Source organism: Idiotropiscis lumnitzeri, chromosome 14 (genome assembly GCF_059441095.1).
Source record: "Idiotropiscis lumnitzeri isolate Australia: NSW breed Sydney's pygmy pipehorse chromosome 14, RoL_Ilum_1.0, whole genome shotgun sequence".
NCBI lineage: Eukaryota > Metazoa > Chordata > Actinopteri > Syngnathiformes > Syngnathidae > Idiotropiscis > Idiotropiscis lumnitzeri.
The window spans coordinates 18,936,575-18,964,494 of record NC_142404.1 but is presented as its reverse complement, the minus strand read 5'-3'; the positions used below and the strand labels follow the sequence as shown (position 1 = coordinate 18,964,494).

The following is a 27,920-nucleotide window of genomic DNA, read 5'->3' as shown; positions in this document are numbered from 1 at the left end:
TGCATGTTATTTTCTTTTAAAACAAACAGTTTTACGTAACCTTACGAGGATAGCGGGAAAATGAACAGACATTTCGTATGTTTATGGTCTGCAATGATTTTGGTTCATTCTATGCAATTATAAATAATACGGTTAATTAAATGACTGTCATCCAGAACAAAAGGCTCAACCTTGAGGCTGTTCTGATACTGCGTGGTCTTTTCCGAGACAATCTGGTCGTGCTCCTCGAAGATGTTGGGCAGACGTCGGAGCCACTGGATGGTCTTTCTGTTGAGCTCCATGTCGGCCGGCGACAGCGACACAAAGTCGATCAGCGAGCACAGCTGCATGTTGGAGTTGGCCAACCTCTGCTCCAGCTGTGGCAGTTCGGTGGTCTTCACTTTATTCACAAAGGCCTGGGAAAGGGGAGATTGGAGGGGGGGGGGTGATATTCAAAAACACACGTCTCAAACTTTGATGTTCCAACTGCGTAAAAAACTAATAAAAATGTTCTAACTGCGTAAGATGGCGTACGGGCAGCACTCGAGGAACAGGGTTGAAGACCACTGACGTCGGCTAAAATCCTTTTGAATTGAGAGTGGCCCAGGATACAATTTTCAGAAGACTAAAATATGTATAATCCCCAGCATACACGTGCTTCCATATAGTGACAACTCTTGAGGAATGTTGAGGCTCCGAAAAAGACGAAACGATCATTTTAGGAGCACTGTCTTGGGAGGATAGAGGAAAACATAACGCTGTGGGCCATTTTGTGTCCGTACCTTCAACTCCATCAGCGAATGCGTGTCAGGTGGCGTGCTCAGTGCTCTCTCTGCGATCTTTTCAAATTCATTGCAAAGCCTTTGGAATTAAGAAAATACAATCGCTATGAGGAAAAAAAACACATTTCCTTTTTTGATGTCATATTTACAAAAAAATATATATATATGATCCTGCCATGCATTTTTGAAACCACTGCATTATTTGGGTAAAAGGGACCCGTCAACAGGCAACAGCAGGGTGAAGGTTAAAAAAAAAAAAAAAATTCTAAACACATTCCTCAATAAAATCCAGTATGACTTTTGATGAGTTATCGCAGGGCACAAAAACATTCCCTCATCTCTCAAATCCGGACAATTTAGTTGAGGCGAAGATGCTTATTTTTTTTTTTTAAATGAAGGAGAAAGCCGGAGTATCACATGCAAACTCCGCACAGATTGGAACCTCTGACCAAAGAGACGGGTTTGCTAACCACATGGCGACTAAGCCGCCACGCACGAGCCAAATTGTAGATTTGATTTTTGCCAAACCAACTGACGCCATGTTGATGTCTTGATGGCCCTGAAGCATCCGCAAAACCAGTTTTTGCTGGAGGTCCCTCGCACGCTTCACCAAGGCCTGAATGAGCTTGTGGGACTGGATCTCGAACATGCCAAGATTGACCACCTGAAGCAATGGAAGGTGTGCAGACTTTTTAGAACGACTTGATTGAAAAATCCCTGACTCACTCACTCGTTGGCATTTGTGAGCGTACCTTGCGTGAGGTGTACTGGATCTGGTCGATGAGCTGCTGGTAGTTGATCACCTCCATCATGAGCTCCTGGAAGGTGTGCTCCTCCCCCAGGAAACGCTCCATGGCCGCCTCCGCCTCCTTGTTGACCAAGGTGGTGTATTTGTCGTACTCGTGGATGTACGCCGTGGGCTTGACGTACTCGGCGTTGATCACCCTGCGAACTTCCTCCTCCTGGGCCTCGATGATCTCGGGGAGGATCACCGGTTTGAGGGTCTCCCCGGAGCTACTCGACTGTGACGAGAGGGCAAAAGAGGACGATGAAATTGAGTTTCCAGCGAGGAGCAGCTTTGAAATGCTCACTCACTTACCGCTACCCATTCCGCGTAGAGTTTGGTTTCCACGCGTGGCAACAAGGTGACGGACCTGAGCATGAACTCGTAGATATTGAGCAGAATGTCTTCAAAGGATTTGAGGTCCGGCTCCAACGTGATCTCCCGATCATCCAGGACGAGAAACAGCACAAACCCCGAGTGGCCAAACGTCTGCTCGGAGTCCTGAGAGAAGACAGTCCATCAAAAACCACGGCGCCGGTGGGTCGCGAACGGCGGCCATGATCTTTTTTGTCCTTACAGGATTGGGACAAATAAGACTGGTGTAGTCACTCATGGAGTCCAAGACCAGGTTCTGCAGCTGGATGGCCATTAGTGTCGCGGCGCAGTTAAAGAAAGACTGCAGCTTGTCCTTGTGGCTTTGAGACGGAACCAGTTTACGCCGACCCCCGTGGTAGAAAATGTTGTGCACTTCGGGAAGCCATCTAAGGTAGCAAATAGGACTACATTCATTGACAGTTGACGGTACGCAGACGGAAAAAACACGCGCAAGTTCTGCAGAAATTGTGTGTGAATGTTGACGTGACGACACTGATGAGATTCTTCACAACCTGGTCGGAACGTTCATGAACCAAAGTAATGTTTCCCATTAAGATGAATGAAAACGGCATTGATCCGTACCAACGCCAGCACCAACTTATGTTATGGTTGAAATGATGAAATGTGAGACTTGCTTAGTTGGAATGGTTCGAAAATGTGGAAGGCGTAGGTACGGTAAATACAGGGGAACCTGGTTTCAAGACAAGTTGGTGACCTGAGGTTCCACATTTTGCGTCATTCACATGCACTTTTGAGGTAAATTGCATCCTCAAGTTGTGATGGTCTTGCTCACTTGTTAAGAAGGGTTCCTCGGACGTTACCAATCTGACCGTTGGCATTTTGCTGAAATGCCGACAACTCCATCGACTCTTCTCTGCTCCGCAGTTCGGCCGTATCGATCAAACGCAAATCTCTGCGGGAAGACTCCGTTTCATGATGTCGGTTTCTAACTCAAGTCACGAGTGGCGTATGGCGAGAACGCAAACCTGTAAGTCGTGTTCCACAAGTAGAGCACCTGCTGCATGGTGGGGTTGAAGGAGTGCAGCCAGTTGTTAATCCGCTTGCGCGAAATCACAAAGGAGTCCTTCCATGCTTTGGGCACCCGCACCAACCTGAGGTGAACGACGAACCGATTCAGTCGCATCTTTTCAATCAATCACAAGCTCAAAATGGAAGCTGAGATGAGTGTACTCAAGTCTGTGAAGAGGAAGATCTTTCACGGTGTCCTCGTCTTCTTCCACCGGATCGCTGAAGGTGTATTTCACTGCAATAAGGAAATAGGGATGACATTAGATGTACCTTTGCACAGAGTAGGGAGCGTGCACTCGAACATTTTGGGTCCAGAATAAAAAAAAAAATTGCATTTTATAGGAATAAAGTATAACAGGGGAAAGAAGGTCATTATTAAGGCCATTATTTTAACAAGTTTATTTATTTTTTAATTTTTTTAAAACGGGTACTTTGATTCATTTTCTGTCCGTTGTATTTCCCACTTTCCATATTTCCATTTGAAAATCTAAACAGCTGGTTTCGTCCTTATTTACTGTCTCTGCCCGTGGTAGCGGAACAGCTCACTCACATGACATCATGACATGGATGCTGCATGCGCACAAAGTGAGTGAAAAATTACGGATTGCAGTCTTGATGCTGAGCAAGTAGTCCTCCCTGACTTCGTCAAGCAGCACGTTTAGCGTTTCGTTCTGGCTCTTCAGGTGGCCGGGGACCTTCCCCATGATGTTCTTCACCCAAGAGTCTTGCAGAGGGGTGAGATTCTCCAGGTTGATGCCATTTTGGATGTAATGATAATATTTCTGCGACACATTACAAGAAGAAAATATGAGGAAGATATGCTAATTGTGTGAGCTGGAACCACCACAATAAATAAAAATACGCCAATTCGCAACCATGCATGTATTTTATTATTCATATATATTTTTACGGTTTATGACATGCTTCTATCACCTTTTCAAATTCACTCTTCGAAGAGTCGTCATCCTCTTCCAGCTGTGGCTGCTGCTGGCTGAAAAAAAAAAAAGAAATTTTGAGTTTGGTAAAAATACTACATAGACAGATTGATTTATATATCCCTCTACATTTGCGCATAAAGTTAACTGGAGCAAATCGGAAGAACATGCAAAGTCCTCACAGGAAGGCTGGAGGCTGGGGTCGGATAAAAAAAAAAAAAAAAATGAAACTACTTACCATATGTATTTCACCAGACTTTTCCGTAGGCTCCGCCGTTTTTTAATTGGGAGCATGCGGTCTTGGGTTGTGGGCTTATGCGTGAGATTCGGACATCTTCCAGGATTTGGCACAGCGTCTGCTGCTCCACCCATAGTGTCGACACATGCTACCATAAAAAAAAAAATGGAATATTTAAAAACATAAATCACAACCACACGGAAGGGCAATCGTAGAAACGTTGATCTAACTTTCGCCATCTGTTGCAGTCGCGTCCTGCTTGAGGTTCAGCCATGGTGAAAATGAAGGTCTCGATTCCATTCACATCTCCTTTTAGTGGAACTTTTGGAAAGTCAAAATGGCACCGTAAGCGCGAAGGAGGCCAGGCTGACAAAAAAGGACAGAGACCAGCCTCAGAATTTAGGCAAGAATGTTTTTCCGGACTGGTGACACCAACGTGAGAAAAGAGAATTTAGTTTGAACTCAGGGTTATGTGGGTCCTTCTGGGATGCCGCCCGAATTTTCATTGATTAAAGACCATGTAAATTTGAATTCAGGGTTTTGTTTGAGTACATACATCACATGTGTGTGAAGATAATTGCTTAAAACATGATTGAGAACATAAAAGCAGTTGGCAACTGTTCCATTAAGCACCGGCGCTGAAAAACTGTGACCCTGTATCGGATTTTGAGCCTCCATATGCAATATATGCGATTGAATTATTGAACTAGGCACTTGTCAACAAGACATGCGCGGCCTGAAAGAGGAGAAAAAGATCACGTTGTGCAGGCATTTATTTATTTATTTTATTTTAAAACCTCATTTTACACTCAACATTTTTTTTCATTCAAATTTGGCAGGGTTGTTGACAACACTCTTCTCTTTGGTCTGTCAAACTTACAAGAAATATTTTCACTTTACTTGGGCTTTGACGTCATGATAGCCAAAGTGAAAATTAACTTCAACATTTATAGAACTATTTAGAGTAATATAATATTTAGAGCAAGCAACGTGACTGTTCATCTATTTATGATTATGATGGAGCGTGACAGTCACAACAATTCAATGAGCGCACACATCACCATTATTTTAGTAATTACGCCTTTTGTTTTGTGACATTTTTGTTTGGTGGTGTGTCGTGAGATTTTTCAATAGTTTGGCCCTTTGCTGAATATGGGTGTTGAAAAATAATGTACAGTAAGTAGACCTACATGAGACAAATATGTTTGTGTTAAGAGGAAGATATATTTTCTTAGGTGGCGAATAAAAGCCAGTTACTATGGTAGTCAGAAAAAAAATCAAAACGCCGGTCAAATGCTTACCAGTGTGAAGAAAAACATGCCCACCGACTACATCCACGTTGAATTAAAAAAAAATATATGTTTTGAGACAAGTTGGGAGTTTATTCAGCCACGAACAAACGTCTTAATAAGCGTACATGACTGACGAATCTGTTGTTTGAAGTGGAAGCTGCATTTTAATACCCGTGAAAACAAACCCGTTACTATGGTAGCTGGTTCAATCAAAACATCGGTCATAGCCATAATGGTCTGAAGACAAAACTTCCGCTTTGAAATAAACAAAATGTGTTATGTGTGTGTGTGTGTGTGTGTGTGTTTATTTGCGAAACGGAAATTTTTAACGGTTACCTTATACCATTTTATGACATTACTCGAGCAGCACATGAATGCACCACAAGTCGCAGCAAGCCACATTTGTGACGTTTCACTACACGTATGCGCAAGTCAATAAACTGTTTAAATGAGGATATTTTGAATGGCAAACTATGTAAAAGACATCAAATAGGCGGTGACGTTCGTAAAAAGAAACAATGTCAAAAGACACGCTTCAAAAGCAGCAAAAAAGGGAGCATTGAGTCAGCGTTTCGTTCAAATGAATCACTGCATTGTGACGTCATAGTGGGGCGTAGAGGGGGTTGTCTTTTCGGAGCAGTTACAAGTTACTGTGGCAGTTTGACGTTCATGTTACCAAGATTTGGTTTTTAGATTGGGGTGTCCAAGGTTCTAAGGCTTCAAAATGGGATTAGAGGGTTTTGTTTGATTCCTTAAAGTCGACACCGTGTGGATTAAGTGTGGTAGTTGTGTTGGGCATCTGCACACTAATTGAAAAATGTGAAAAAGCTCATTTGTCTTTGCGGAAAGCTGTTTTTCTTTACTCAAATTCCGGGCTCTGCTGCTCATCAAACTGGACAGGATGTGCACACACACACTTGACTCAACTTTATTTTAAACTGGGGGGGTTTGTACACAAACCCACATAGACTGCAAGTCCAACTATTTTAAGGATGTAAAGCTTACATTGACAGTCTAGAGATTCTCAATGGGATAAATGTTAGGGCATGATGGTGGCCATACTTTGTTTTCCTTCCAATACAGGGACTCCCCCCCCCACACACACACACACACTTATTCCCAGTATGCTTTTGTGCCCCAGTGGACCCCATCCTTGACTGTTCGCTGAGAAACTCTCAGATTTGCATTTTTTTGTGCTCTTTTTGTGAATGTTTCAAGATGGCACCAAAGTGAGTGTCAAGGAAGTATGTGGCATCTTTAGATTTTCAAGTGGAGGGGACGGCAATCAATTGCTGGCACTTTTTCGGTCTTCATGGCAGTGCTCGGTCCCCTTCCCTTGTAACATTACTGTATATTCATCAGACAAGCCATTTTTTAGGCTGGCTTTTCATATCCTCTATCCACAAAATGAAGACTGATGAGTCGGTCTGGAATGAGAACGGTGCGGTTGAGACATTTCACCTCGCCAACGTTGGGGTCTGGTGTGATCTCAAACATCCTGATTATCTGAAATTCAAAGCAGAAAATAATGTTGTACTCATCAATGACTAACTTTTTTTTAAAGCAATTTAGAATCATCTGAAGCAGAATTCCCCTCACCTGCAGCAAAAAAAGATCTTGAGTTGCCCCGAGGCAAATGCATATAAAAGTGCAAGAAAAAAAAAAACAATCTAAAGAAACATTGCTTATCATCATCTTATTAGCATCACCTTCTGCCCGTAGGTGTGAACGTGTGTGGGATTTTTTTTTTTTTTGTCAACAAGTAACTGAGTAAAATATATACATTGTTAAATGATGGCGGAAGTGACGCAGCGGCACACAGTTTGGCACCTGCATCTCGTGGTGTCAGTTCGAGCGACGACGATTGCACAGTGGTGAGTCGCATCTCGTTGATAGTCCGACATATGCACATTATATTATGATTTGGTTCTTTTCTGCTGCTGTTGTGCGCTCAAGTAGTTCCGTTGATCGCCATGAGCCCACATCATTTCTGTACTGTTGTTAAAGTGGTCTTATGTCGACTTCTGTTGAATCGATTTGTGAATACTCGTGTGTTGTGCCGACTGTCACGAGCTGGTTGCGACTTCGCTCTCGCTCGAGCCACATTGTATTGTAGGTGATGTGATTGCCTTTTCTGTTTTGTTGTATCTTGTTTTTTACGTGTTTTTCATTCGTTTGAGTGTACTTGCGCGAGCTCGCAGTTGAGCGCTGCCGCCGTTCGCGGTATGGCGTGGTCACGTTCCGCTGCGTGTGATGCATTCAGGGACACTCTGTGAGTGAGAGAGAATATTTTCTTTGTCTTTTTATTACTGCAAGTAGTTGTAGAATTGAATTGTATTCCAAGGAAGGTTGTTTGAGTGTCCGTGGTGTGTCGGAGCGACAGCGACGTGGTGCTACAGATCGCCACACCAGGAGTGGCCCGTCACATTTATGTGCTCGGAAAATGGATCAGGATGGACCCGCTTATCGCCCAAAGTCAACTAGGATAGGCTCCAGCTCACTTGCGGTCCGAGCGAGCATGATCAAAACAGAGAGTGGATGGGTGGAAGTCACTCACTTGAAATACGACCAGGTACATCTCCAGCTCTGCAATCCTGCGCCCGACGCAGCTTCTTACGCCGTAGCCAAACGGGATGGAACCGAAAGCGTTAGGTCTTACTCGGCCGTCGCGGAGCCAGCGCTCTGGCTTAAAGGTGAACGGCTCCGGGAAGGTTTCCTCGTCATGGCTCATGGCGTAGTGGCAAAACGCAAAAACTGTCTGACGAGAAAATAGAGATACCATTCTTGGCAGCAATGCAGGGAACTGAAGGACAGAATATAAAGGCACTCGAGCAGGGTTCTCGAACTGGGGATCCCATAATTTAAGAGGCCATGAAATTTGAAAAAAAAAAAAAAAGTGCATACCTAATTCAAAATTGAAATGTATGTCATGTATCACAAGAGAATCTGAATCTGAGTAAGACGTACATTTTTGGAAAAGTGATATCCACCAAGATCGATACTCTTTTCACTCATGACCCTTGCATTAAGAGGAACCACTGGATACATCCTGGAAAGAAAAAAAATTGCAACAATTCAAAGTGTAAGCAATGGCCTAGTGACACCTCAAACCTTTTTCAAGGAGAATCCAAGAAATAGTTAAAGTTTAACCCACATTTGACGGCATAGGCAAACAATTTGGTCTCTTTGAAAAAAAATCCAAAGTCCCGTCCGTACCTCAACGCTTCCTTGATGACGGCTTTTAAATACGGCAGGTGGGCAAAGTCGCCTGCAGACGGCGTCCCATTAGTTGATTTTAACGCCGACACTTCTTTATGAAGCTTCTCCTGGATTTGGGGGTACCGGGACAGCAGGTGCAAAGTCCACGTCAGAGTGTTGGCCGTCTAGACCGCAAAGTGCAAAAACAACATGGGGATTACTTGACAGGAACGTGTACGATTAGCTTTTAATGTTCGTACTGGATTGGAATGATGGCGCATGCGGAGGGAAATTCATTTGGATTTGAGTTTTAACACCCAATTTTATATTTGTTTTGAAACTATTGCCTCACCAAGCTTAAGTACTGTGAGGTTTTTTGACATTTTATCAATTGTTTTATTTTAAAACTATGATTTGGACTGCTGTAAGAAGTATTTTTTCGGAATGTCTGAATGTAATAATTAACAAGCTGTTTAATAGAAATGAACTTGACCAAATTAAACTTTAAATTTAAAACAATTATGATGATTAGTTTATAATTCATTAATAATTACATTTAAGGCTTTTATTGGTCCAAATCAAAGATGGGGAGCTCATAAGCTTGAACTTTAAAAAAAAAAAGAAAAAAAAAATCCATGACTTACTGCAAATTATTCTATGAACCCTCAAACTACGGTACACGCACAATAAGAGTTGTAAAAGTTTGTCTGTATAAATGTGAGTAAACAAACACTTCTAAAGCTTAAAATGCAACTACATTGTAATTTACAAATATTCAATTGAAGTCACAGGAACCTCATTTGCAGTTTCAATATTAAATTTAGAAAAATTACCGTGTCCACTCCGGCTAAGAGAAGCTCGGCTATGCTGCCGTACACGTCTTTGGTTTCCATCTCGCCGTTTGACAACAAGTATGTCAGGTACTCTCCCTCCACCTCCTGGTTGCGGTCAAGGCGCTGCCGAATGTCGTCGAGCTTCTTGTCAATCAACGGTTTGGCTAAATTCAAGGCAGAGATGCACAAGTTTCTTTTGAAGCTTTTTTTTCATGACAAGTCCTCCTCATGGTCATTAAACGTCTTAACAAGTTGGTCAAGACGCAATTTGTAGAATTTATTCAAAATGGCAACTGCCAACTGAAATGGACAATGTCCTTTGTAATTTTAGACATGGGTGTGGAAGACTTTTTTCGTGTATCTTATGACACACATGGATTATTTTTTTTTTTAACTTTTGTGCATGAAAACAAGAGCGCTATCTCGAAGTTAAGACAAACCATTTTCTCAAGGTTCTTCGTGCATGTCGACTTTTGATGAGGTCGTTGACGGTCACGCTTCACAACTTACCAAAGCTGAAGATGCCGTCCCATCCGTCGATGTAGCGTCCCCAGTACGGAAGCAAATGGCGGCTCCACTTGGGCAAGACCGCCACGGCCAGACTGTTGGAAAACATTTTGGCGATGGCGTCGATAAATTGCTGCGTACCTGCCGGAATGTCCTTTTCCAGGGCGCCCAGTCGGGTCTCAAACAATATTGTGGCGATACCTAACATGACAAAAAGTTGGTGTTTTCTCGATCTTTATGGAGCCAACCACATTTTTCAGATGTCTCTTGGGGGGGGGCGGGGAAAGATTGCGAAATTTTCACAAAATCTTTGCGCTTGAACAAGGGTGTGTCGACTTTTAAAAATTGGGGCGTTTTTTCAGGATTGATTCCACAGAAAAAACCGTGAATAGCAAAAACGTGAATAGACGGGTGCTCAAGTGCAGACAAAACCTTCGAGTGAAAAGCGATGGAACTCATTGGCCAAATTCATCACCAAATCTCCGGTGGGGCTGCAGCGGCGCAAATAGCCAAGTCGGGCCACGAAGTCGGCAACCACAGCGTTGAGAATTCCGCAATATCGAGCCGAGTCTTTGGGGTGCATCATGCGCTTGTTCAAGGCCGCCCGCAGCTTGTACCAGCTCTCCCCCTCTCTTGGAACACAAACAAAAAAACACATCAACCCTCCTGTTAGGTCACGGCGGGAAAAAAAACCAACTTTCCCAAAGTCAATTATTGTCCAGACCTTATCTGTTCTGGTTGTATTCATTTCATTCCTATTTGGCACGACTTGTGTCCCTGAATTTATAGTACGCGCTCACGTGACCGGACTTTGCTCATTTTATAACCTGTTGCTTTGGCCCCGAGGGAACAGGATCGCATTGCAGTGCAATGGAATCGCGTCTTGCGTCTCGAGTGTGCTTACACTGTGAAAGGCCCGTAGCCGAATCCTTTTAAGTCCCGATAATCCTTCCAGAAAGACATGTCTCCTCGGCAAGGGAACTTTTCGTCGCTTCGCAAGACTTGCTCCAGCAGCTTGGGGCTGTTCAGCGACACGGACATCATGCCGTCTCTGTAGATGGGCCCGTAGAGTTGCTTTTCGTACAGCTGATGAGTGAGCACAAGTGGGAAAAGACCAATCTGTGTTTGCGCATTCAAGTTCTGTTCAACCAATGAAGGAATTCTCAAACATCTCGGCTTTCAAGTCTCAAGGGCCCATGTCTGAAAATGAAAAGCAAGTCTGCCATTTTTTTTAAACGGATATTCTGGGCCAATTCCAGGGAATGTACTTTATTAGTTAGGGGGGGGGGATTATAGCCCACATCAGTTTCATCAATCTAAACAAAATTGGGTGGACGTTTGTGTCATTAAAAGGCCGAATAAAAAAAGTCTCAAAGACGATGACCAAAATTATTGGCCATTTTTTTTTTTTTTCAAAATATCTCAAGTCATGCAAAAGTGTGAGCATATTGTACCTGAAGCTCATGCACCCGGCTGTAGAAGCCCTGAAAGACCATCCGGTAGAGAAACTCCAAGGCGCTGACGTGCGGCAGGTCCGACACCGTCCTCGGCTTCTCCAGAGCGCCCGGGTTGGAGGACGTACTCCTCGATCGTCTGCAGACGATTCGAGCCACGGCGAGCCGGCTCCTCTGCAACATGCGTGCAGCGGCCATGACGAGTCGAAAATAGTTTTATGCTCGGCAGTTTCTATTACAGCCAAGCGCTGAAAGGGAGGGGCCAATCCAGACAAAGTTTAACCCTTCTCGGCTAGCCCAGAAGTGACCGATCGAGTGAAGGTTCTAAGCTGGACAAAAACAGATTTCAAAATTGTCGAGCCACCCAAAAATTTTCCTGTACTGACGACAACATTACTTTAAACTAATCTTACAATTTATCCCTGAAAGTAAATGGATGGCAGATGATTTGATTTTGCTTTTTAATTATTTAATTAACAGAGAAAAAAATTACAACTGCAGTGAAGACTCTCCATACTTGCACGAACAACACAGGCTAAGCTTAGCTTGTCCCCGACACTTTTTTTTTTTTTTGACAGGACTTTGGCCATTTTAGAAAGAGCACTTAAAACCACAAACACACTCATCTCAAATTATATATTATTATATAAAAGTTGGAAATAAATTTTAATGACAAAATAAGAATAAAAGCATTTTTGTCACACTGAATCAATTGAATGCTATTTGTGCTACTTTCTGCCTTGGCCACCTGGGGGCAGTGTAAGACATTCAGACGGATGTTTTGTTCATTGAGAGGTTTCAACTCCTCTCAGCTCATCAGTACGGCACTATTGTGGGTCGTTATTAGCAGAGGATTAAAAATAAAACACACGATGACTGAGCATATTATAGCAAAGATTATGTTCGTCATGAATGTTGCACACGCCACAGGCGAATCACTCTGGAATCTGGTCTTTTCTTTCTTTGATCGGAGGCAGGATGGGGGCGATAAAATCAGGACAGATTATCAGTGTGTGTTTGTGTGTATCGTAGATTACCCAAATCAGAAATCAGGATTTAAAAATACTTTCAGTTTTTTAGTTTATGGTAGACAAGTGGCAAACCATGATTGAAAATATATCAACAGTTGAGATTAAACAGTTGAATCATCAATGGCATTTAACAAAAAACAAAGCAAAACGTGGAAACACAAAAAGTGCATAAAAACTGCGCAAAATGTTATTACAGGACCGAGCTTGCTTCTTGACATGATCAAGCGATCGTGTTTGTTCCTCAATAGCCAAAGTAGAGACTGACATTCCATTTATCCTTTTCCTTCCTTAAGTTTGTCCTAAAAAAAAATGTATCCAGCCCTGTTATTCCTTTATTTGGGTGACGTTTTCTATCGATGCCGCAGGGTCCATTTTGTGCAGCAGAAAGTGTCCTTGCACCTGAGCGGCGCTGATCTCCGTGCGGGCCGCCAGCGCGCACGTGGCAAAACGTTGGCTCTCCGAGATGGCCTGATCCGGATAGAAGCGTCCAAACATCTGGCTGAGCTGCCAGTGGGTACAATGGCCGATATACTGCTTGAGGTCCACACGACCTGGCCGGATTAGCGCGGAATCTAACCTGTGTGCGTGCAAAAAGATTGTTACATTTCCAAAATGTACTTTTATTTATTTATTTTTTTTTCTCTCCACGCGTACCTGTCAATGTAGTTGGTGGTCATGAATACAATTCTGGCCTCGGATGAAGCCACTCCATCCAGAGCGTTCAGCAGGCCACTGAAAGTCAGCCTTCCCATTCCCTGGTAGGCTAAAGGATCTGTTGTGGGAATGGCAATTTCAAAATCAAAACATAATCTCGACAATTGAGCGGAGAAAATAAATTGTGTTCAATGAAAGAAAATGTTTATTTATAGTAATCAATAAAAAAGACAACTTAGAGCAGTAATTTTAATCGCCATACCGCAATATTTTTGCTTATTTTGTGCGGATATGTGAAACACATTTTCCAGCTGTCACTATTGAGAGCTTTTTTTAATTAATTTATTTTTAACGCGTCGTCTTCAGGACTACCGGATTCTTCTCTAACGCTTGCTAAATATGGTTAATAAGTATTGTTTATTTGACACGAGCTTTTGCAGGCAGTGTATGGCTGCTTCGGCAGGTGAAGTCACAAAAAATGGATGAGTTTTTGGTCATGGTGTAACCAACATGACAACCAGATCTCATGCAGAGTTACCGACAAAGTTTAGGATGAGAGGGACATACTCTCTGTGGGAAGCAGCTCTCGGCTAACAAAGGCGGCGTCCACGTCCTCCAACAGAACGATACTTTGTTGCGGTGCCACGCTCAGCAGGTGGTTGAGACGATCGTCCGAGAGCGAGCGGTCACTCAGACTCATCAAACAGATGCTGTAGCCCAGCTCGCCGGCCAGAGCCGTGCTGAAACACAAACGGGTGTGTTGCAAAAAAAAAAAAGACAATGTCAGTTAAGAATAAAAATCCAAAGAACACTCACATAAAGCTGCTTTTCCCGCATCCTGGGGGTCCATACAAGAGATATCCTCTCCTGTATGGGATGCCTGTGGGCCAAAAAATACAAAGTGGATGTCTTGTCCATCCAATGTTGATCAATGAAATTGGTGTCAGGTGGATGAATCGTCGATCATTTACCGCGATCTGTGTACCACTTGGGATTCCCAATAAACTCCTTCACATCATCCACGATCTTTTCGGCCACGCCCGCCTCCAGCACCACGGAGCTGAGGGGTCTGCGTCGCCGTGGAAACCCAAAGGGCCGCCACTCTGCGCCCATGGCCGTGTACATCACTGTGCGTCCTTCTTCCTGCTTCAACGCCAGCTCCCTGGCTGAGAAGGTGACGGGAGCCTCGTTGAACATCGAGCGGTCGTGATGTGACGGTACGACTCTGTTGTTTACCTTCTTGTAAAATATTGAAGAAGACTTTTCGGTCCCGGCCCAATGCTGTGAATGTGACGGACTCCCACGGCGTGCCCGTGTGCATGTCAATCATTTGTTTCTCTCTGGTCCGCTCCACCCTGATCCACTTGTGACCATACCTGCACAACACCATTTGTAATGTTGGAATAGAGTTGTATTGTTTCAAAGAAGAAAAAAAATTACAACACAGGTGTCAAACTCAAGGCCCGAGAGCCAGATCTGGCCCACAACTTCATTTTATGTGCGTCAACTTCCTGTTCCGAGCACATTTTCTTCTTTTTTAACATCATCGAGATATGAGATATTGCCATTTGTTACCAATCCTCCCCTTTTAAAATAAATTGAAGAATTGTTGAACAAACAATTACTGACTGGCTTCTGACTTCAAAACTGTATTTTTATCAATTTGTTGTGTGCATGTGATAACGTAAGGTGATCATACATTTAGATGGGTTCATAGTCATAACGGCCCTCTGAGGGAAACCAGAACTACGATGTGGCACGTCAACAAAATTGAGTCTGACACCCCTGCTTTCCAAGAACAAAGATGTAGTCCGTCAGGATGGAGTCATATTCTATCGTGAATGAAGTCATAGTTTTTCCAAGATAGTCATAACATTTAAGTTCAGCAACGAAACAAAGGCATATTTTAAGTTTGAGCTTCAAAAATACAACTTTATTCATTGAAACCTTTAACTGGGGAAAAGATGCCTTTCTTCTTTGATATCGCAAATGGATGTTTTGGAGGCCAAGGATATATATTTGGTGCTGACCAGATAATGTGGTTCCCAGGGCTGGGATGAAAGTCAAACTGCGTTTGGACACGTCCGCTCTCGTGCGCCATGTAGGACGTCTCCACGCTCAGGTGCTGAGTTCGAGTTGCGTGCTTGGTGATCCAACTCAGAAGCCAGTGGTAGCTCTTGTCCTTGCTGGGTACCTCCAGGGTGATCATGTAATGCCTGCGGAAAAACACCATCCCCACCTGGGCTCCTTTCCTGGCCAACGCCAAGGCAGTTCCGACCCCCACCAGTCCAAAGCCAGCCCCGAAGTAGGGGTTGTCCTTCAGATTGTCCAGAATGTCTGACAGTGGCATGTTGAATTTATGTACACAATCAATCTCTCACTAACATTGTTTTAGGATAGCTGAGTGTTATTTGTAGGTTTCTTCGTGTCCGGCAATGAGGTTGGTGATGTTCAATTGAATATTCAAGAACATAATAACCCATCCACTCGTCGTATCGAAACCTATTGCGGAAGTGCCGCGACACAAACGGAAGTGACGGATTACGCATTCCGCCAGTTCGCTTGTCATTTCAGGGTTATAAAACTGGATACCATGGCCCGCCGAGCTTTATTTTTTCCGCTCTATGTTACCCAACAAATATGTCATCCTTCGGTGCTGACGTAAAAATACATAAATCACTCAATAAATAAATACATACCGCGTTTGTTATATAATCTTCCGACTGGGCATCTATCTCTTAGAAAAAGGTTCCGATACGTGTTGTCATTAAGTCCTCGTTTAATTTAATGTAATTAGTTATAAATATGTGTGAATAATAAATTTTCGTTGTTAAAACTTTTAAAATTCAAAAATATTTAATTGGATTTCATTTATTGACTGGAAAACAAATTCGATTAGGCGCACGTGTCCACTTGCATTTCCGGTGTTCTTTATACAAACTTCCGACTGGGTATTGCCGTCATGTTTTTCTTAAAATCGAACGCTATTTTAATGGACTCCCGCATTTCGTTTTCATTCAACGAGAAACAACATAATTTATCACGACGAGTACATTTACCGTTTAATGCGCTAACCTTTTTTACTATTGGAAACATTTGCAGCATTTCGCTGCCCTAAAATCACAAGAAACTAATGATATAGCATTGCTAACGCTGACGTTGGAGACAAGTTGTTATTACTGTACCAAGTAAGTAACGTGGCCTAAATATGATTTTTACGTTTCGAGTGAGTCAAGTTTCGTATTATACAACAACTATAGTCTGGTAAAAAAAAATAGTATTACAGAGTTACGACCTACTACATGGAGCAGCTACAGTAAATACAGTATTTTAATCCAACCCCCGCCATTCGCGAAATCACTTTTCTAACATACTGGAAAACAAATCCTCAGTTTCCACGTTTTTGCGATGTTTCTGTGACGTGTAGGATGCCAGCCGTGCGCCGACTTAAAAGGGTTCTGCCTCACCACGAGAAGATCAACCTCCTGGATATGCTCAAAGGAGGTAAAAGTTGTGCAGAGGTTGCCCGCCATTACGAATTAAACGAGAGTACAGTACGGTACATAAAGAAGAAGGAGACGGAAATAAGGATGACCTATAAAGTATGTCATTTTAAACTTTTCTTTAAGTATTTTCACTTATTGTTTTAGGTCTCATGTTTAGATGGGACCGCATGTTTTGTTTTTTGCTATTAATAAACCAACACTGTTTATTTTTGTTTCAGGGACTGTTGGAGATGATGGGACCTGATAAATGTGAAACAATCGGGCAGAATGTTGCAGATGGTGGCCGGCCCACTTGTAACTTCTCAGAGAGACGCTTACGCAGTTTCAAAAGTAAGTGCAAACTCACAGTGGATATAAAAAGTATACACAGGCCTGTTAAAATGCCAAGTTTTTGTGATATTAAAAGATGACACCAAGGTAAATCTTTGAAAAACTTCCCACCATGTCACTGTTCTAAATCAATTTGGGTGACGACTAAATGTTGGTTGCACAAGTGTGTACTCTCAATCTTATTCCAAGTCATGTTAAATGTGAGTCAGCTCACACCTCTCATTAACCCCGGATAAATTCACGTAGGCTATACGTAGAATTATTTTGCTTTCTATCAGAAATCTCAGGGTCTATAGGAACAAAAACAGTTCCAAAGCGTAATGCTGACACCACCATGTTCCACTGTAGGTATTATGTTCTGTTGGTGAGGAGCCACATGTGTTTGGGGGATTTTTATCAGCTTTTATTGGCCCCGATGGGAGGTGCAATTTGTTTATTATGTTGACGCTGTATGACAAGTGGACAAAGTTTAAAATTCGTATTTATTAAATTTCTTTTTTACTCTCAGGTAGTAAATGCACAAATGCACAAGTCTCCAGTAAAAGGCCAAAAAGAAAAACTCAATCTAACCTGGATTGCACGTCTTCAGCGATATCAAATGGGGATCAAGCAGAAGTAGAAGTAGTATTAGAAGACGAAAACAAAGAAGATGAAGAAAACGAAAAGGAACTTGATGATGATGATGATGAAGAAGTAAAGACACAAGTTCGGCGTGTGAAAAAACTGAGAAAATTGGATGGAAACAACTCTGTGTCGCCAACGAAAGGTACGCTCTCGTAAAGGAGACACGTTAGTCCTTTTTCAAAAACACAATTGAAAACAGTTCCCAGGTGTCTTCGTAACATTTCAGACATGGCTTTTTAGGCTTTACACAATCAGGATTTTGAATCAGAGGTCAACGATATCATTGCTCGATCAACAAATTATGACGTTGTGGACACATGCAAAATATTTCCCAATTTAACCCATCAGATCTGTGTAAAATCTATTGGTTTTGTCAATAATGCAAGGATCACACTTAACACCATCTGATATTTGTCTTGCTGCAATTTGCCTGTTGTCATGCAAGTGAGCCACTGCGCACTAATTGTAAAGCCCCCTCTGAAACACCAGAGATTTTCATTTCCCTGATGGAAGCAGCACGTCATCACCAAGCCACCGAATTCTATTTGTTGTTTTGTGTAGCAGATATTTGCTTGTGGCGCATGCAACAGACACCATCAAATGAATACCCCCCACCACCAACTTTGCAGAGTAGTCAATTGTGTGCTGCTTACCAGAATCTATCTCTTAGGCCGCTGTTTTTTGGAGATAGGTGCCCATGCATAAAAACAGATGTAACTTCATTTTCCTGCTGGGGAAAGTCTACCGTGTTTTTTTTTCAATAACTTTTTTCTTGTTCTGTGTTTTTTGTTTTATATTTTATATTTCATTCTAGAGGAGGCAGAGCACGTGTATGACACCCACGTTTGCCACAAGTGTCAACGCTGTTTCAAGATGCGTTCCCATCTCCAAGAACACCTGCATTTGCATAATCCTGACCCAGGTCTGCAGTGTCCCACGTGCGAGCGCTTCTTCACCAGCAGGAGCAAATTGCGCGTGCACCAGCTACGCGAGGCGGGCGAAAAAGCCCACCATTGTCACTTGTGCGACTACTCCGCTGTGGAGCCGAACGCCATCCGTCGCCACCTCGTCACCGTCCACGCAGATGAAATGGAAGAGGACCCAGCGCACCACCGCTATCCGTGTCCCACTTGTGGTCAAAGTTTTGGACAGAGCGGGACGCTGAAGGCTCACATGAAGACTAAGCATGTCCGAGCACCCAAAACGGCGGTGGCGTGCTTTCACGACGGTTGTCCTTTCCGGAGTCATTTGCGCAGGGCTCACATGCGACACTCGGCCGAGGAGCACGGCATCACGGCGGTAGGATGTCGCCATCACACCTGTGTTGCCGTCTTTCCCAGCGAGAAGCACATGGTGGCTCACTTCAAGACTCACCTCGCTTACCACTGCTCGCAGTGTGATTTTTCATGTTCTAACAAAGCCGCCTTCCTGCGGCATCAGCGGCAGGGCCACGCGGGCAGCGAGAAGCTCGGCTGCGACTTTTGCGACTTCTCTACATTCAACCCAGTGGAGTTCAAACGACACATTGGACACTTGCATGCCAACGAGAAGATCCACCGCTGCTCGCAGTGCAGCTACGTGACGTCACACAAGAGAGCCTTGAGTCGACACATTCTGACGCATAGTGGTGAGGATTGTTGACTTTTTTTTTTGGTCGGGGGGTTCGTTCCAATTTGGCAGAACGGCAGACTAGTGGTTAACATGTCAGTGCCACAGTTGAGGGGTCCCTGGTTCATGTCTCGGCTTCCGTTCGCCGGCGTGGAGTTTTCATCTTCCCCCTTTCCTTGGTTGGCTTTTCTCTGGATACTCCAGCTTCTTCCCATATTCCAAAAAAACAAGCACATTAGGATCACTGGAGACTCAAAATGTTCTATTGAATGCGAGTTTGAATTGTAAATGTCAGCCAATCCGAGCACGACTAATCCAGGGTGTAAAAACCATTTCATCAGTGGCAAAAGGTTTCAGACTGGCCAAGTCAATCTCCAGACTTAAACCCCATGACATATGCATTTTCCCTGCTGAAGAGGACACTAAAAAGACTAACCTGTGCTGAAGTGTTGAAATCCATGTCCACTTTTTCTTTTTAATTCAAGGTGAGAAGCCCCACAAGTGTCAGTTGTGTGACTTCCGGTGCCGAGACGAGTCTTACCTCTCCAAACATATGCTCACACACTCGGACGATAGGAACTTCATATGTGACGAATGTGGATACATCACCAAATGGAAGCACTACCTGAACATCCACATGAGGAAGCACGCAGGAGACCTCAGGTAGCACACTTCTGTTTCTGCAAGATGCTAACTAATCACATGTACCCTCCAAAATACCGTGGCATCCTCGGTTTTTTTTTGTTTAGTTTTTTTGCGTTGAGGTTTGAGCGAGCATCAAATAAATCACCCAGACATAAATCCATAATCTGGGATCTCAGTAGTCAAATAGAGATAATTATGTACGCAGACCCAGAGTTTAGTTTTGATGTAAGAGAATTGTGACAATTACAACGCCGTTTTTATTATTATTTTATATTATTTATTTTTTTTTGGGTGGGGGGGGACTAAGTCCTGTTCTACAGCTGGCAACGTAACTCAAATTTGTTTATAGGTCTATCACTAACCTGTGCTGAAATAGTACTAATTTAATTGAAGTACATATTTCATTAAAAAATACTTGAAGGTCGTAGTTGTAAAAACAATAAAAAAAATGTTAGAAGTACGGTGCTAACCAAGTGTCCCTTCTTGTGACGCATGACGTCATCCTAAGCCGCTGCGGAAACTCATTCATTGCGTGTCGTTTGTCACCTCGGAACGTTGCAAGCCAATACTGCTCTAAACTGGCGACCACCTGTACACACGTGAAACACACTCCCTCCCAAAAGTATTAAAACAGTGAAGTCAATTCCTTAATTTTTGCATCCATATATGTCATGGTTCCATTAGTGAAGTGTATTTGTTTTTTTTTGTTTTTGTTTTTTTACGCTTTATTTTCAAGCCCTAAGACGTCACCCAAACCTTCGGCACCTTTGGTGTTTTTTGGCCCAAAGCTCAAACGCAAGAGGAAGGTCATGCCCCTCTACGAGAAAGTCGAGATCCTCAATATGCTCCGCGACGGGAAGACTTTTTCCTCAGTTGCACGCTCTTACGGATTGAACGAGTCGACCATTCGATCCATCAAGAAGGAGGAGGCCAACATCCGATGTACGGTGGCCATTAATGGCTCCCAAACCTTGAAAAGGGTGGTAAATACACGTAATAAATACATAGTAAGGATGGAGTCGGCGTTGGTTCTGTGGATAACCAAATGCAGGGAGAAGAACATTCCTTTGAACACCAACGCCATAATGGAGAAGGCCCGACAACTTTACCAGGAATTGGCCGGTGTAAGCACCCAACGTGACAAAGAAGACACCAGCAACAACCCCCAACCAGGACCATCAACCTCATCAGAAGAACCCATCGAATTTCTTGCAAGCAAGGGCTGGTTTGACCGCTTCCGGAAGAGATATCAACTGAAGAGTGTGTCACCGCATTGGGAATCTGCATCGGCAGATGTGGAAGCGGCCAAGAAGTACCCGGAGACCTTCAAGGCACTCATCAAAGAGAAAGGTTACAAGCCTGAGCAAGTGTTTAATATGAACTGGACGGGCTTGTTCTGGAAGAAGATGCCCACAAGGATGTTTATGAAAGAGGAAGCCAGAGCCCCTGGATTCAAAGGGCAGAACGATCGTGTGGTGCTGATTATGTGTTGCAATGCGGCTGGTTTCCTGATGAAGCCAGCATTAATCTACAAATCTGCGAACCCTCGGTCCCTGAAGAGCGAGGACAAAAACCTGCTGCCTGTCTTCTGGATGCATAATTCGAAGGTGTCTCTCACGAAAGCCCTTGTGGCCGAGTGGTTCAATCAAAGTTTCCTCCCTCAGGCGACGTTGTACCTCTCCGAAAAAGGATTGGACTTGAATATTTGCCTGACCACGGATAATGCAAGCAGCCACCCACTGGATTTGTCCTACGAGGGTGTGCATATTGAGATTTTGCCCGCTAATATTCAGCCTTTGGATCAAGGCCTCATTCGCACATTCAAGGCTCTTTACACTCGGAACGTCATGCAGCACATCCTCAACGCCAGGGGTACCGAAGAGGAAATTTCTGTCGGAGAGCTGTGGAAGAAGTTTAACATCGCGACGGCCCTCCAGGTCATTCAGAAATGTCTACAGGAGTTAAAACCAGGAACCGTGAACGCATGTTGGAAAAAGCTGTGGCCCGAATGCGTCCATGAAGGAGAGGGCTTCTCTACTGAAGAAATTCAACGTTTGTCGGTGGATAAGGCAGTCAAGCTGGCGGAGATTTTAGGAGGGGAAGGTTTCTACAACTCTGACGCCTTGAACGACCTCCTCGAGACCCCCTTTCTAATGGCTGACACCGACTTGGCTGATGTCACAAAACCAGCCAGTGAGGAGGCAGAGCAAGAAGCTGATCCATTAGAGGAGGACGACAAAGACGAAGGCTTGTCACTTGAAAGGCTGTCAGTGATGGTGAAAACAGCAAAGGACCTTCAAGGAATGTCGGACGCATGGGATCCTTATATGGTTCGGGCATTGCAATTCCAAAATGCGATTGATGGTGCAATGCAAACATATAAGACAATGCTCAGCACCATGAAGAAAAAGCGGCGGAAATTGCCCATCACTCAAGACAAGCCAGCGTCAGTGTCTTCAGAGGAAGCGCCTGAATATAAGGAACTCTTTGCACTACTCCCTCCTGAAGCGCCTGATGAAGAGGCGTCTTATGAAGAGCTGTAAATGCTCTGCTTTTCTGTGCAGTACGATACAAATCGACGTCGTCATCCTCACCGTACTGCACAGCCGATTCTTCAACATTATCCTCTTCACTCAAGTTTAATTTCTTTACTGGTAAGTACTCTGATTTTAAAATGAGTTATAGTACATACTTCAGAGTGTCACATGATCTCCTGATGTTCAATGAAGATGCATACATTGTTGATGCATATACACGTGCACACATAAACTAGGATAGCACATATACACATACTTTTGAGGGATTGTGCTTGGTACTAACCATTCTGCACATTGTACTCCCTGCAAGCACGATCTACATTTTTTTTACACAAATTTGACCTCTCTCGAACAAATATATTTTTTATCAGTTTGAGTCAAGAATAGGTATAAAGAGCACATGGGCGTAATTTCCAGGGAGGAAAATGCATTTTTTAGATTGGCATCCAATGTCCATAGACCTTCTCTTTCTGGGGGTTTGTATTTACATCTGAATCGGATACACACATTTGAAGCATCTTTTTGTTTAAACCCACCCAAATGAACTCGGAAGTCTACTCAAATATTTTGTCTACCAATTTACAGTAAAGATTCAACCAACAAAATTCATCATGCAAAAAGATTACACCCCAAAACACACGGGCAACACAAGAAAAGGGTCAAGTTGGTCTTTAGATGTAGACCTCTCCAAAGGAGGGTGCGTTTTCCTGCTCAAGAGGAGATTGAAAGGAGTAGTCGGAGAATTTGATGTCGGTGATGTTAATTGGTCACAGACTTAAGGCAGTTATTCCACGTGAAGGGTTTACAACGAAACATTCAGTCGTTTTCACTGCAATGTGTTTGTTTCTACGAATTAGTGTCTTTAAAATTACACATCCAATCCAGATGTAAATAAAAGTTGAACTGTTGAGCCCCCATCTCATGTTCATCTTGTTTGTTTTCAATCTACAGTGAAATTAAAGGAATTGGCCTCACTCTTCCAATACTTTGGAGTGGAGTGGAGTATATACTAAATAAAGTCCGAGTTGATATACCATAAACGAAGAAGGCGGAAAATTGCACAAAAAATGAACAAACCGCTAAGTCATGGCCTTAACCTCGTTCCGTGGAGGTAATAAAGTCCATCTGTTCTCCCGATCACTTCATGAAAAAACAACAACCAGAATTGTGCACAGCCTAACGTACCTTCTTCTTCTTGTAGGTTTGCGTGTGATCAGTGCCTATACCGTTGCCACCGCATGGACCAGCTCAACAGCCACAAATTACGACATCAGGCCAAATCGCTTATGTGCGAGATCTGTGCTTATGCCTGCAAACGCAAATGTGAGCTTCGCAATCACATGTTCGTCAAACATTCGGTCGAGGGGAAGCAAGCATCTGTGCACAAGTGCAAATACTGCACATACACAACATGTTTCCGGCAAGCCCTTCAGAACCACGAGAACTGTAAACACACCAGACTGAAACAGTACCTCTGCGCCCTCTGTCCTTATTCCTCGTTCAGTAGCATCAGTCTTTTCCTGCACAAGAGAAAAATTCACGGGTACGTGCCTGGCAACAAAGCCTGGCTGGAGAATTACGCAGCAAAAGAGAAGGAAAGGCACTCGAATAGCATGTTAGAGGACTCGCTGAGTCGTAATGAAAGAGCTGCGCTGTCCACCAAACAACTCATTCCAACAGAACAGTCTGATCCCGAGGCTCCAGTAGATCAGTTTGCTAGTGAAACTGCCCAAGTTCGTTCAGAAGCTGTTCCCTTACTGGATGCTGAAGATGTCGTGAGTAAGGAGAGGACCTGTGAAGGAAGATCGCATAGTCCTCCACCTGACACCAGTCCGGAATACTGCACTCTCGTTTTAACAACATTGACCCCTGATTGTGAAACAAGTTTTCTGCCAAACGAGGATGCAACCGCCCACATGACGTCCACCAACTCCGATTCAGCTAGAGAAAGAGAAGCCATCTTTTTGTCAACAAACCTGGCAGAAAACGAAGCAAAGACTGATCATTATGAGAGTGAAAAATGTAACGATGAATCTGAGAATGAAACTCCAGAATCTCCACCTGAGAAAAATCAAGTTTTGGACCACAATTGCCTTTTGACTCCTTCAAGAAAGCAAGACGAAGCTCTCATTCTGGATGGCAGAGTCCAGATGCTTGCAGTGGCAACTCAAGACATTTATCGCTGTGACCAGTGCTCTTACGTCACCAAGAATGAGAAGACTCTTCAGCGCCACCGGCAGACTTTGTGTCATGGTAGACAGCGTAGTCACAAATGCCGAGCCTGTGGTGCCCAGTTCAAACAGAGACGGGGCCTTGATGGCCACATTGCCAAGAATTGCCCGCATAAATGTATTGGCAAAAGAGCGACAGAGGTGGAAGACAACTGTACGACGGGTCACGACACTTCTGAAAACCTCAGAAGGGCTAAATGTTCCTCTCAACAAAAGAGGATTTCCGCAGAAGTAGATGTTGACAATGCCTTGACATCCAGTGATCCAGAGCATAATCCAAGTCAACGTGGACACGCTTCACTGCACAGAAACGTAGAAAATCCCAGGAAATTCTCATGCAACATTTGCAGTTTTTCCTCGGTCAAGCTTGCGACGATAAATCGACACATTTCCAGGTGCCAAAAACAGAAAAAATACAGTCCAATGGCTCGTGTGTCCGTCAAAGAAAATCCACCTATTGAGGACGGGTCTGGGGAAGGTTCTTCTAGTGTGCCTGAAGGTGGACAAAGAAATACGTTTGCACTCCAGGAAGAGCTCAATAAGGTCCAGGGTTCCACATGTGCTGTTACGCCAACGCATTTACATCAGAACTCTACCGTCGAGCAAGACGGACACAAGGCACAAAAGCAAACGGCTACTTCATCCACTCACACATGCCGTTACTGTGCTTTCACCACCACTCGGCGGTACCGTTTGGAAGAGCATCAGTCCCTTCACACAGGAACCGGACGACACACCTGCGATGTCTGCAACAAGAGCTTCGGCGCGGCGGCCAAACTGCGCCAGCACAAAGTACGCGTCCACGACAGGCGACCCGCTCTGCACTGCACGTTTTGCGACTACAGCGGTTACACGGCGGATGACTTGAGGCGACACACTCACAGGTGTCACACGGGTGACTCGAATCACGACTGCGCCGATTGCGAGGCCCGCTTCAGTTCGGAAGCGGCGCTGAGAAACCACCGCTTACGTGCGCACCGGCAGCGGGCACGCTTCCCCTGCGAGCGGTGCGACTACGCTTGCGGCAGCGAGGCCACGTTGAGGAAGCATCAACGGAGCGAGCACCAGGAGTCTTTCGAGACCAAAGAAAACTATGAGACTCATCTTCGAATTCACCTCGCTCACCAGTGCCAGCTCTGCTCCTTTGCTGGCAAAACCAGGCAGCTCCTCGCACAGCACCTTTTGGATGAGCATGAGGAAGGGTCCACCTTGGACAAACCACTCCGATGTGGAAGCTGTGCATTTACTTGTCGCCACCCACTGGTGTTGGAGCAGCACCTGCGTTCGCACGGAGGCAAGCGCATGTACAAGTGCGTGGATTGCAAGTACTCGACCGGCAACAAGCACAAGATCACCTGGCACGTTCGCATACACACGGGGGAGAAGCCGTACAGGTGTGAACATTGTACCTATGCCTGCGTCGATCCCTCAAGGCTGAAGGTAAGCTCAAGGTGGGATCAAGTGAAATTTTAAAATTCAAGAAAAAAGCCAGCTAGAAAAAGATGCATTGTTTCAAAATTAGGATTGAATGTAAACCGTTTTCGAAGCTCGACGCATTTGTTCTCAGCTATGTCTCTCCATGTTGTACCTTCTTCAAGCTTCATATGCGGGTTCACAGAGAAGAGAAAAAGTACCTTTGTCCTGAGTGCGGCTACAAATGCAAGTGGGCCACGCAGCTGAAGTACCACATGACCAAGCATACGGGTAAGATCCAAAAGTGGCACTAATTGAAATAGAAGTTCAGCTCCCTGCTTGAAAAATACTCGGGAATGGTAAGACTAGGAACTAGCCATTCAATATTAAGCATAAAAAAATAACTGGAAAAGGTTTGTTGTTGATTCTCGGTCATCTAGGTCATGGTGATTTACAAATTGAATTTATGTTTTAGTTGACGTATGGGCTGCCTCCCCAGGTCAAGACGTGCACCTCAGAGAAGTAGCACTCTTTTGAGGACACAAATTCTTGTAAGAGGAGTGAGAAGCCATCTACATGAAGACATATCCCCCAACTTGTACTTTCATTCATTCCAAAGAGGCTCAATGATTTGGGCCACCAACAAATAACAAAAACAGTCTCTTTTGAATTGTTGAGGCAGGACCACTACCTTTTTGAATGCAATATCAACGTGCAAGTTTGCACCCAACGACTCATGTTGTCAGACAGATGCCTGTCTGCAAGCCCTCTTAATGACTGTTGCATTTCAAAAGAAAGATACCATATTTGTGTTTGAATCAAGACACGCCGTGAGATGCGATTTCTCTGTTCGGTCTCAACTGAGCATAACACGACCAAAACGGTCCTTTTGCCATCAATTCAATGCTCTGAGAATGTGTCTTCTGTCATTTTGCTTTATTTTACTTTGCCGTCTGCTGCCAAGTTGGCATTGCAAATGAGAATTTGTTCTGAAAAACAAAAACCAAAGTGTCATTTGGGTGTAGGAGAGAAGCCGTATGCCTGCGACCAGTGCGACTACCGCAGCAACCGAGCGGACGCCCTCCGTGCCCACCGGACCACGCGGCACTGTGACGTGCGGGCCTACGTCTGCGAGAAATGCGGCAAAGCCTTCAAGACCAGCTTCATCCTGAAGACCCACCAGCGGCAGCACGGCGACCAGCGGCCGTACACTTGCGGCGTGTGCCACAAGGCCTTCCGTTGGCCCGCCGGACTCAGGCACCACTTCCTGACTCACACCGAGCAGCTGCCCTTTCGCTGTTGTCACTGCTCATACCGGGCCAAGCAGAAGTTTCAGGTGGTCAAACATTTGCAGAGGCACCACCCGGGGTTGCCTGTAGAGCACGGGGTGCTGAGGGACTTGGACAGCGGTGGCCTCACCCTGAAGGAGGCCATGCAAGGAACGCTGAACAATAGAGGAACAGACGAGGAACGAGATCAAGAAGCAATGAGGATCGGACAAACTGTGAGTTGAAGGCTATGAAATCTTCCAAATCGCTTCTTAACATTGCAGTCAAAACATGAGCCACTTTTGTGTCGACCAATTAATTTCTAAACTCTCCTGTCATGACGGTTTGTCCCATGTTATTGTTTCGAAAAATGCAAAAACAAATATTCTATATATCTTTTTATGATATATAGGAATCAAGCGACGGAGGTACTAGGTCTGATTTTAAACATCAAATAAAAAGTAGAAAAGAACTAGGTCGCCATAAAATTTGTGTTTCGTATTGCATTTTTGAATAGTAACATGGGCCCTTTTGACCCGCAACATCACAAAAAGGTTAAATGTGAGTATGAGTTTATTAAAAAAAAAAAAGTCAAGCAGTCGTCATTGAAATTGTTCATATTTTTTTACAGTGAATAAATGAGCAGCACATCATCATAAAACTATGT

General features: G+C 44.1%; 4 protein-coding genes across 7 annotated transcripts in view; 1 reads left to right on the top strand and 3 right to left on the bottom strand.

Annotated features, from left to right (window-relative positions):
- The window catches only part of dnah7 (dynein, axonemal, heavy chain 7), a 40,365-nt gene extending 34,185 nt beyond the window's left edge, over positions 1 to 6,180 (bottom strand). The window contains exons 1-14 of one of the 2 annotated variants that reach the window (XM_088315908.1): positions 5,424 to 6,180; positions 4,353 to 4,488; positions 4,123 to 4,270; positions 3,883 to 3,940; positions 3,551 to 3,731; positions 3,112 to 3,184; positions 2,907 to 3,032; positions 2,714 to 2,833; positions 2,123 to 2,306; positions 1,861 to 2,046; positions 1,514 to 1,783; positions 1,298 to 1,425; positions 762 to 840; positions 171 to 395 (exon numbers count right to left, since the gene is read on the bottom strand). In XM_088315908.1, coding sequence (XP_088172034.1) covers positions 171 to 395; positions 762 to 840; positions 1,298 to 1,425; positions 1,514 to 1,783; positions 1,861 to 2,046; positions 2,123 to 2,306; positions 2,714 to 2,833; positions 2,907 to 3,032; positions 3,112 to 3,184; positions 3,551 to 3,731; positions 3,883 to 3,940; positions 4,123 to 4,270; positions 4,353 to 4,422 — 1,848 coding nt within the window. In that variant the 5' untranslated portion in view covers positions 4,423 to 4,488; positions 5,424 to 6,180. Of the gene's footprint in view, positions 1 to 170; positions 396 to 761; positions 841 to 1,297; positions 1,426 to 1,513; positions 1,784 to 1,860; positions 2,047 to 2,122; positions 2,307 to 2,713; positions 2,834 to 2,906; positions 3,033 to 3,111; positions 3,185 to 3,550; positions 3,732 to 3,882; positions 3,941 to 4,122; positions 4,271 to 4,352; positions 4,489 to 5,423 lie in introns of those variants that run through there. The other variant, XM_088315909.1, reaches the window with a different exon arrangement.
- A 146-nt stretch (positions 6,181 to 6,326) lies between these two features.
- On the bottom strand, positions 6,327 to 11,611 carry LOC148323895 (sterol 26-hydroxylase, mitochondrial-like). 2 transcript variants are annotated; one of them, XM_088315919.1, is made up of 9 exons: positions 11,407 to 11,611; positions 10,857 to 11,038; positions 10,385 to 10,584; positions 9,956 to 10,153; positions 9,446 to 9,609; positions 8,631 to 8,797; positions 8,382 to 8,463; positions 7,972 to 8,172; positions 6,327 to 6,920 (listed from the first exon to the last, which is right to left on the bottom strand). In XM_088315919.1, exons 1-9 carry the CDS (start codon positions 11,602 to 11,604, stop codon positions 6,789 to 6,791), a joined length of 1,524 nt encoding a protein of 507 aa, XP_088172045.1. In that variant the 5' UTR covers positions 11,605 to 11,611; the 3' UTR covers positions 6,327 to 6,788. The 2 variants fall into 2 exon arrangements, with proteins under 2 accessions (XP_088172045.1, XP_088172046.1); XM_088315920.1 differs by lacking the exon at positions 6,327 to 6,920 and adding an exon at positions 6,962 to 7,684.
- On the top strand, positions 7,245 to 27,914 carry znf142 (zinc finger protein 142). Of its 2 annotated transcripts, none has more exons than XM_088315911.1 (9): positions 7,245 to 7,288; positions 16,519 to 16,693; positions 16,816 to 16,927; positions 17,436 to 17,693; positions 18,366 to 19,178; positions 19,645 to 19,822; positions 23,543 to 26,012; positions 26,171 to 26,276; positions 27,011 to 27,914. In XM_088315911.1, exons 2-9 carry the CDS (start codon positions 16,520 to 16,522, stop codon positions 27,496 to 27,498), a joined length of 4,599 nt encoding a protein of 1,532 aa, XP_088172037.1. In that variant the 5' UTR covers positions 7,245 to 7,288; position 16,519; the 3' UTR covers positions 27,499 to 27,914. The 2 variants fall into 2 exon arrangements, with proteins under 2 accessions (XP_088172037.1, XP_088172036.1); XM_088315910.1 differs by lacking the exon at positions 7,245 to 7,288 and adding an exon at positions 16,055 to 16,279.
- On the bottom strand, positions 12,470 to 15,630 carry bcs1l (BCS1 ubiquinol-cytochrome c reductase complex chaperone). Its single transcript, XM_088315921.1, has 7 exons — positions 15,122 to 15,630; positions 14,328 to 14,467; positions 14,063 to 14,257; positions 13,908 to 13,971; positions 13,659 to 13,831; positions 13,092 to 13,209; positions 12,470 to 13,014 (listed from the first exon to the last, which is right to left on the bottom strand). Exons 1-7 carry the CDS (start codon positions 15,439 to 15,441, stop codon positions 12,762 to 12,764), a joined length of 1,263 nt encoding a protein of 420 aa, XP_088172047.1. The 5' UTR covers positions 15,442 to 15,630; the 3' UTR covers positions 12,470 to 12,761.
- Positions 27,915 to 27,920: the final 6 nt, after the last annotated feature.

What these genes read in the sequence shown, in the direction of transcription:
- LOC148323895 (XM_088315919.1), bottom strand. Translation starts at nt 11,604, where the DNA reads ATGGCCGCTGCACGCATGTTGCAGAGGAGCCGGCTCGCCGTGGCTCGA. An exon ending in GCCGGGTGCATGAGCTTCAG is followed by an intron (nt 11,039 to 11,406) that starts GTACAATATGCT and finishes CTCACTCATCAG; the next exon opens with CTGTACGAAAAGCAACTCTA. An exon ending in GTCATCAAGGAAGCGTTGAG is followed by an intron (nt 8,464 to 8,630) that starts GTACGGACGGGA and finishes TTTTCTTTCCAG; the next exon opens with GATGTATCCAGTGGTTCCTC.
- bcs1l (XM_088315921.1), bottom strand. Translation starts at nt 15,441, where the DNA reads ATGCCACTGTCAGACATTCTGGACAATCTGAAGGACAACCCCTACTTC. An exon ending in CCTGGGAACCACATTATCTG is followed by an intron (nt 14,468 to 15,121) that starts GTCAGCACCAAA and finishes GGTGTTGTGCAG; the next exon opens with GTATGGTCACAAGTGGATCA. An exon ending in CTTCAATATTTTACAAGAAG is followed by an intron (nt 14,258 to 14,327) that starts GTAAACAACAGA and finishes TCACCTTCTCAG; the next exon opens with CCAGGGAGCTGGCGTTGAAG.
- znf142 (XM_088315911.1), top strand. Translation starts at nt 16,520, where the DNA reads ATGCCAGCCGTGCGCCGACTTAAAAGGGTTCTGCCTCACCACGAGAAG. An exon ending in CTCTGTGTCGCCAACGAAAG is followed by an intron (nt 17,694 to 18,365) that starts GTACGCTCTCGT and finishes ATTTCATTCTAG; the next exon opens with AGGAGGCAGAGCACGTGTAT. An exon ending in TCGATCCCTCAAGGCTGAAG is followed by an intron (nt 26,013 to 26,170) that starts GTAAGCTCAAGG and finishes ACCTTCTTCAAG; the next exon opens with CTTCATATGCGGGTTCACAG.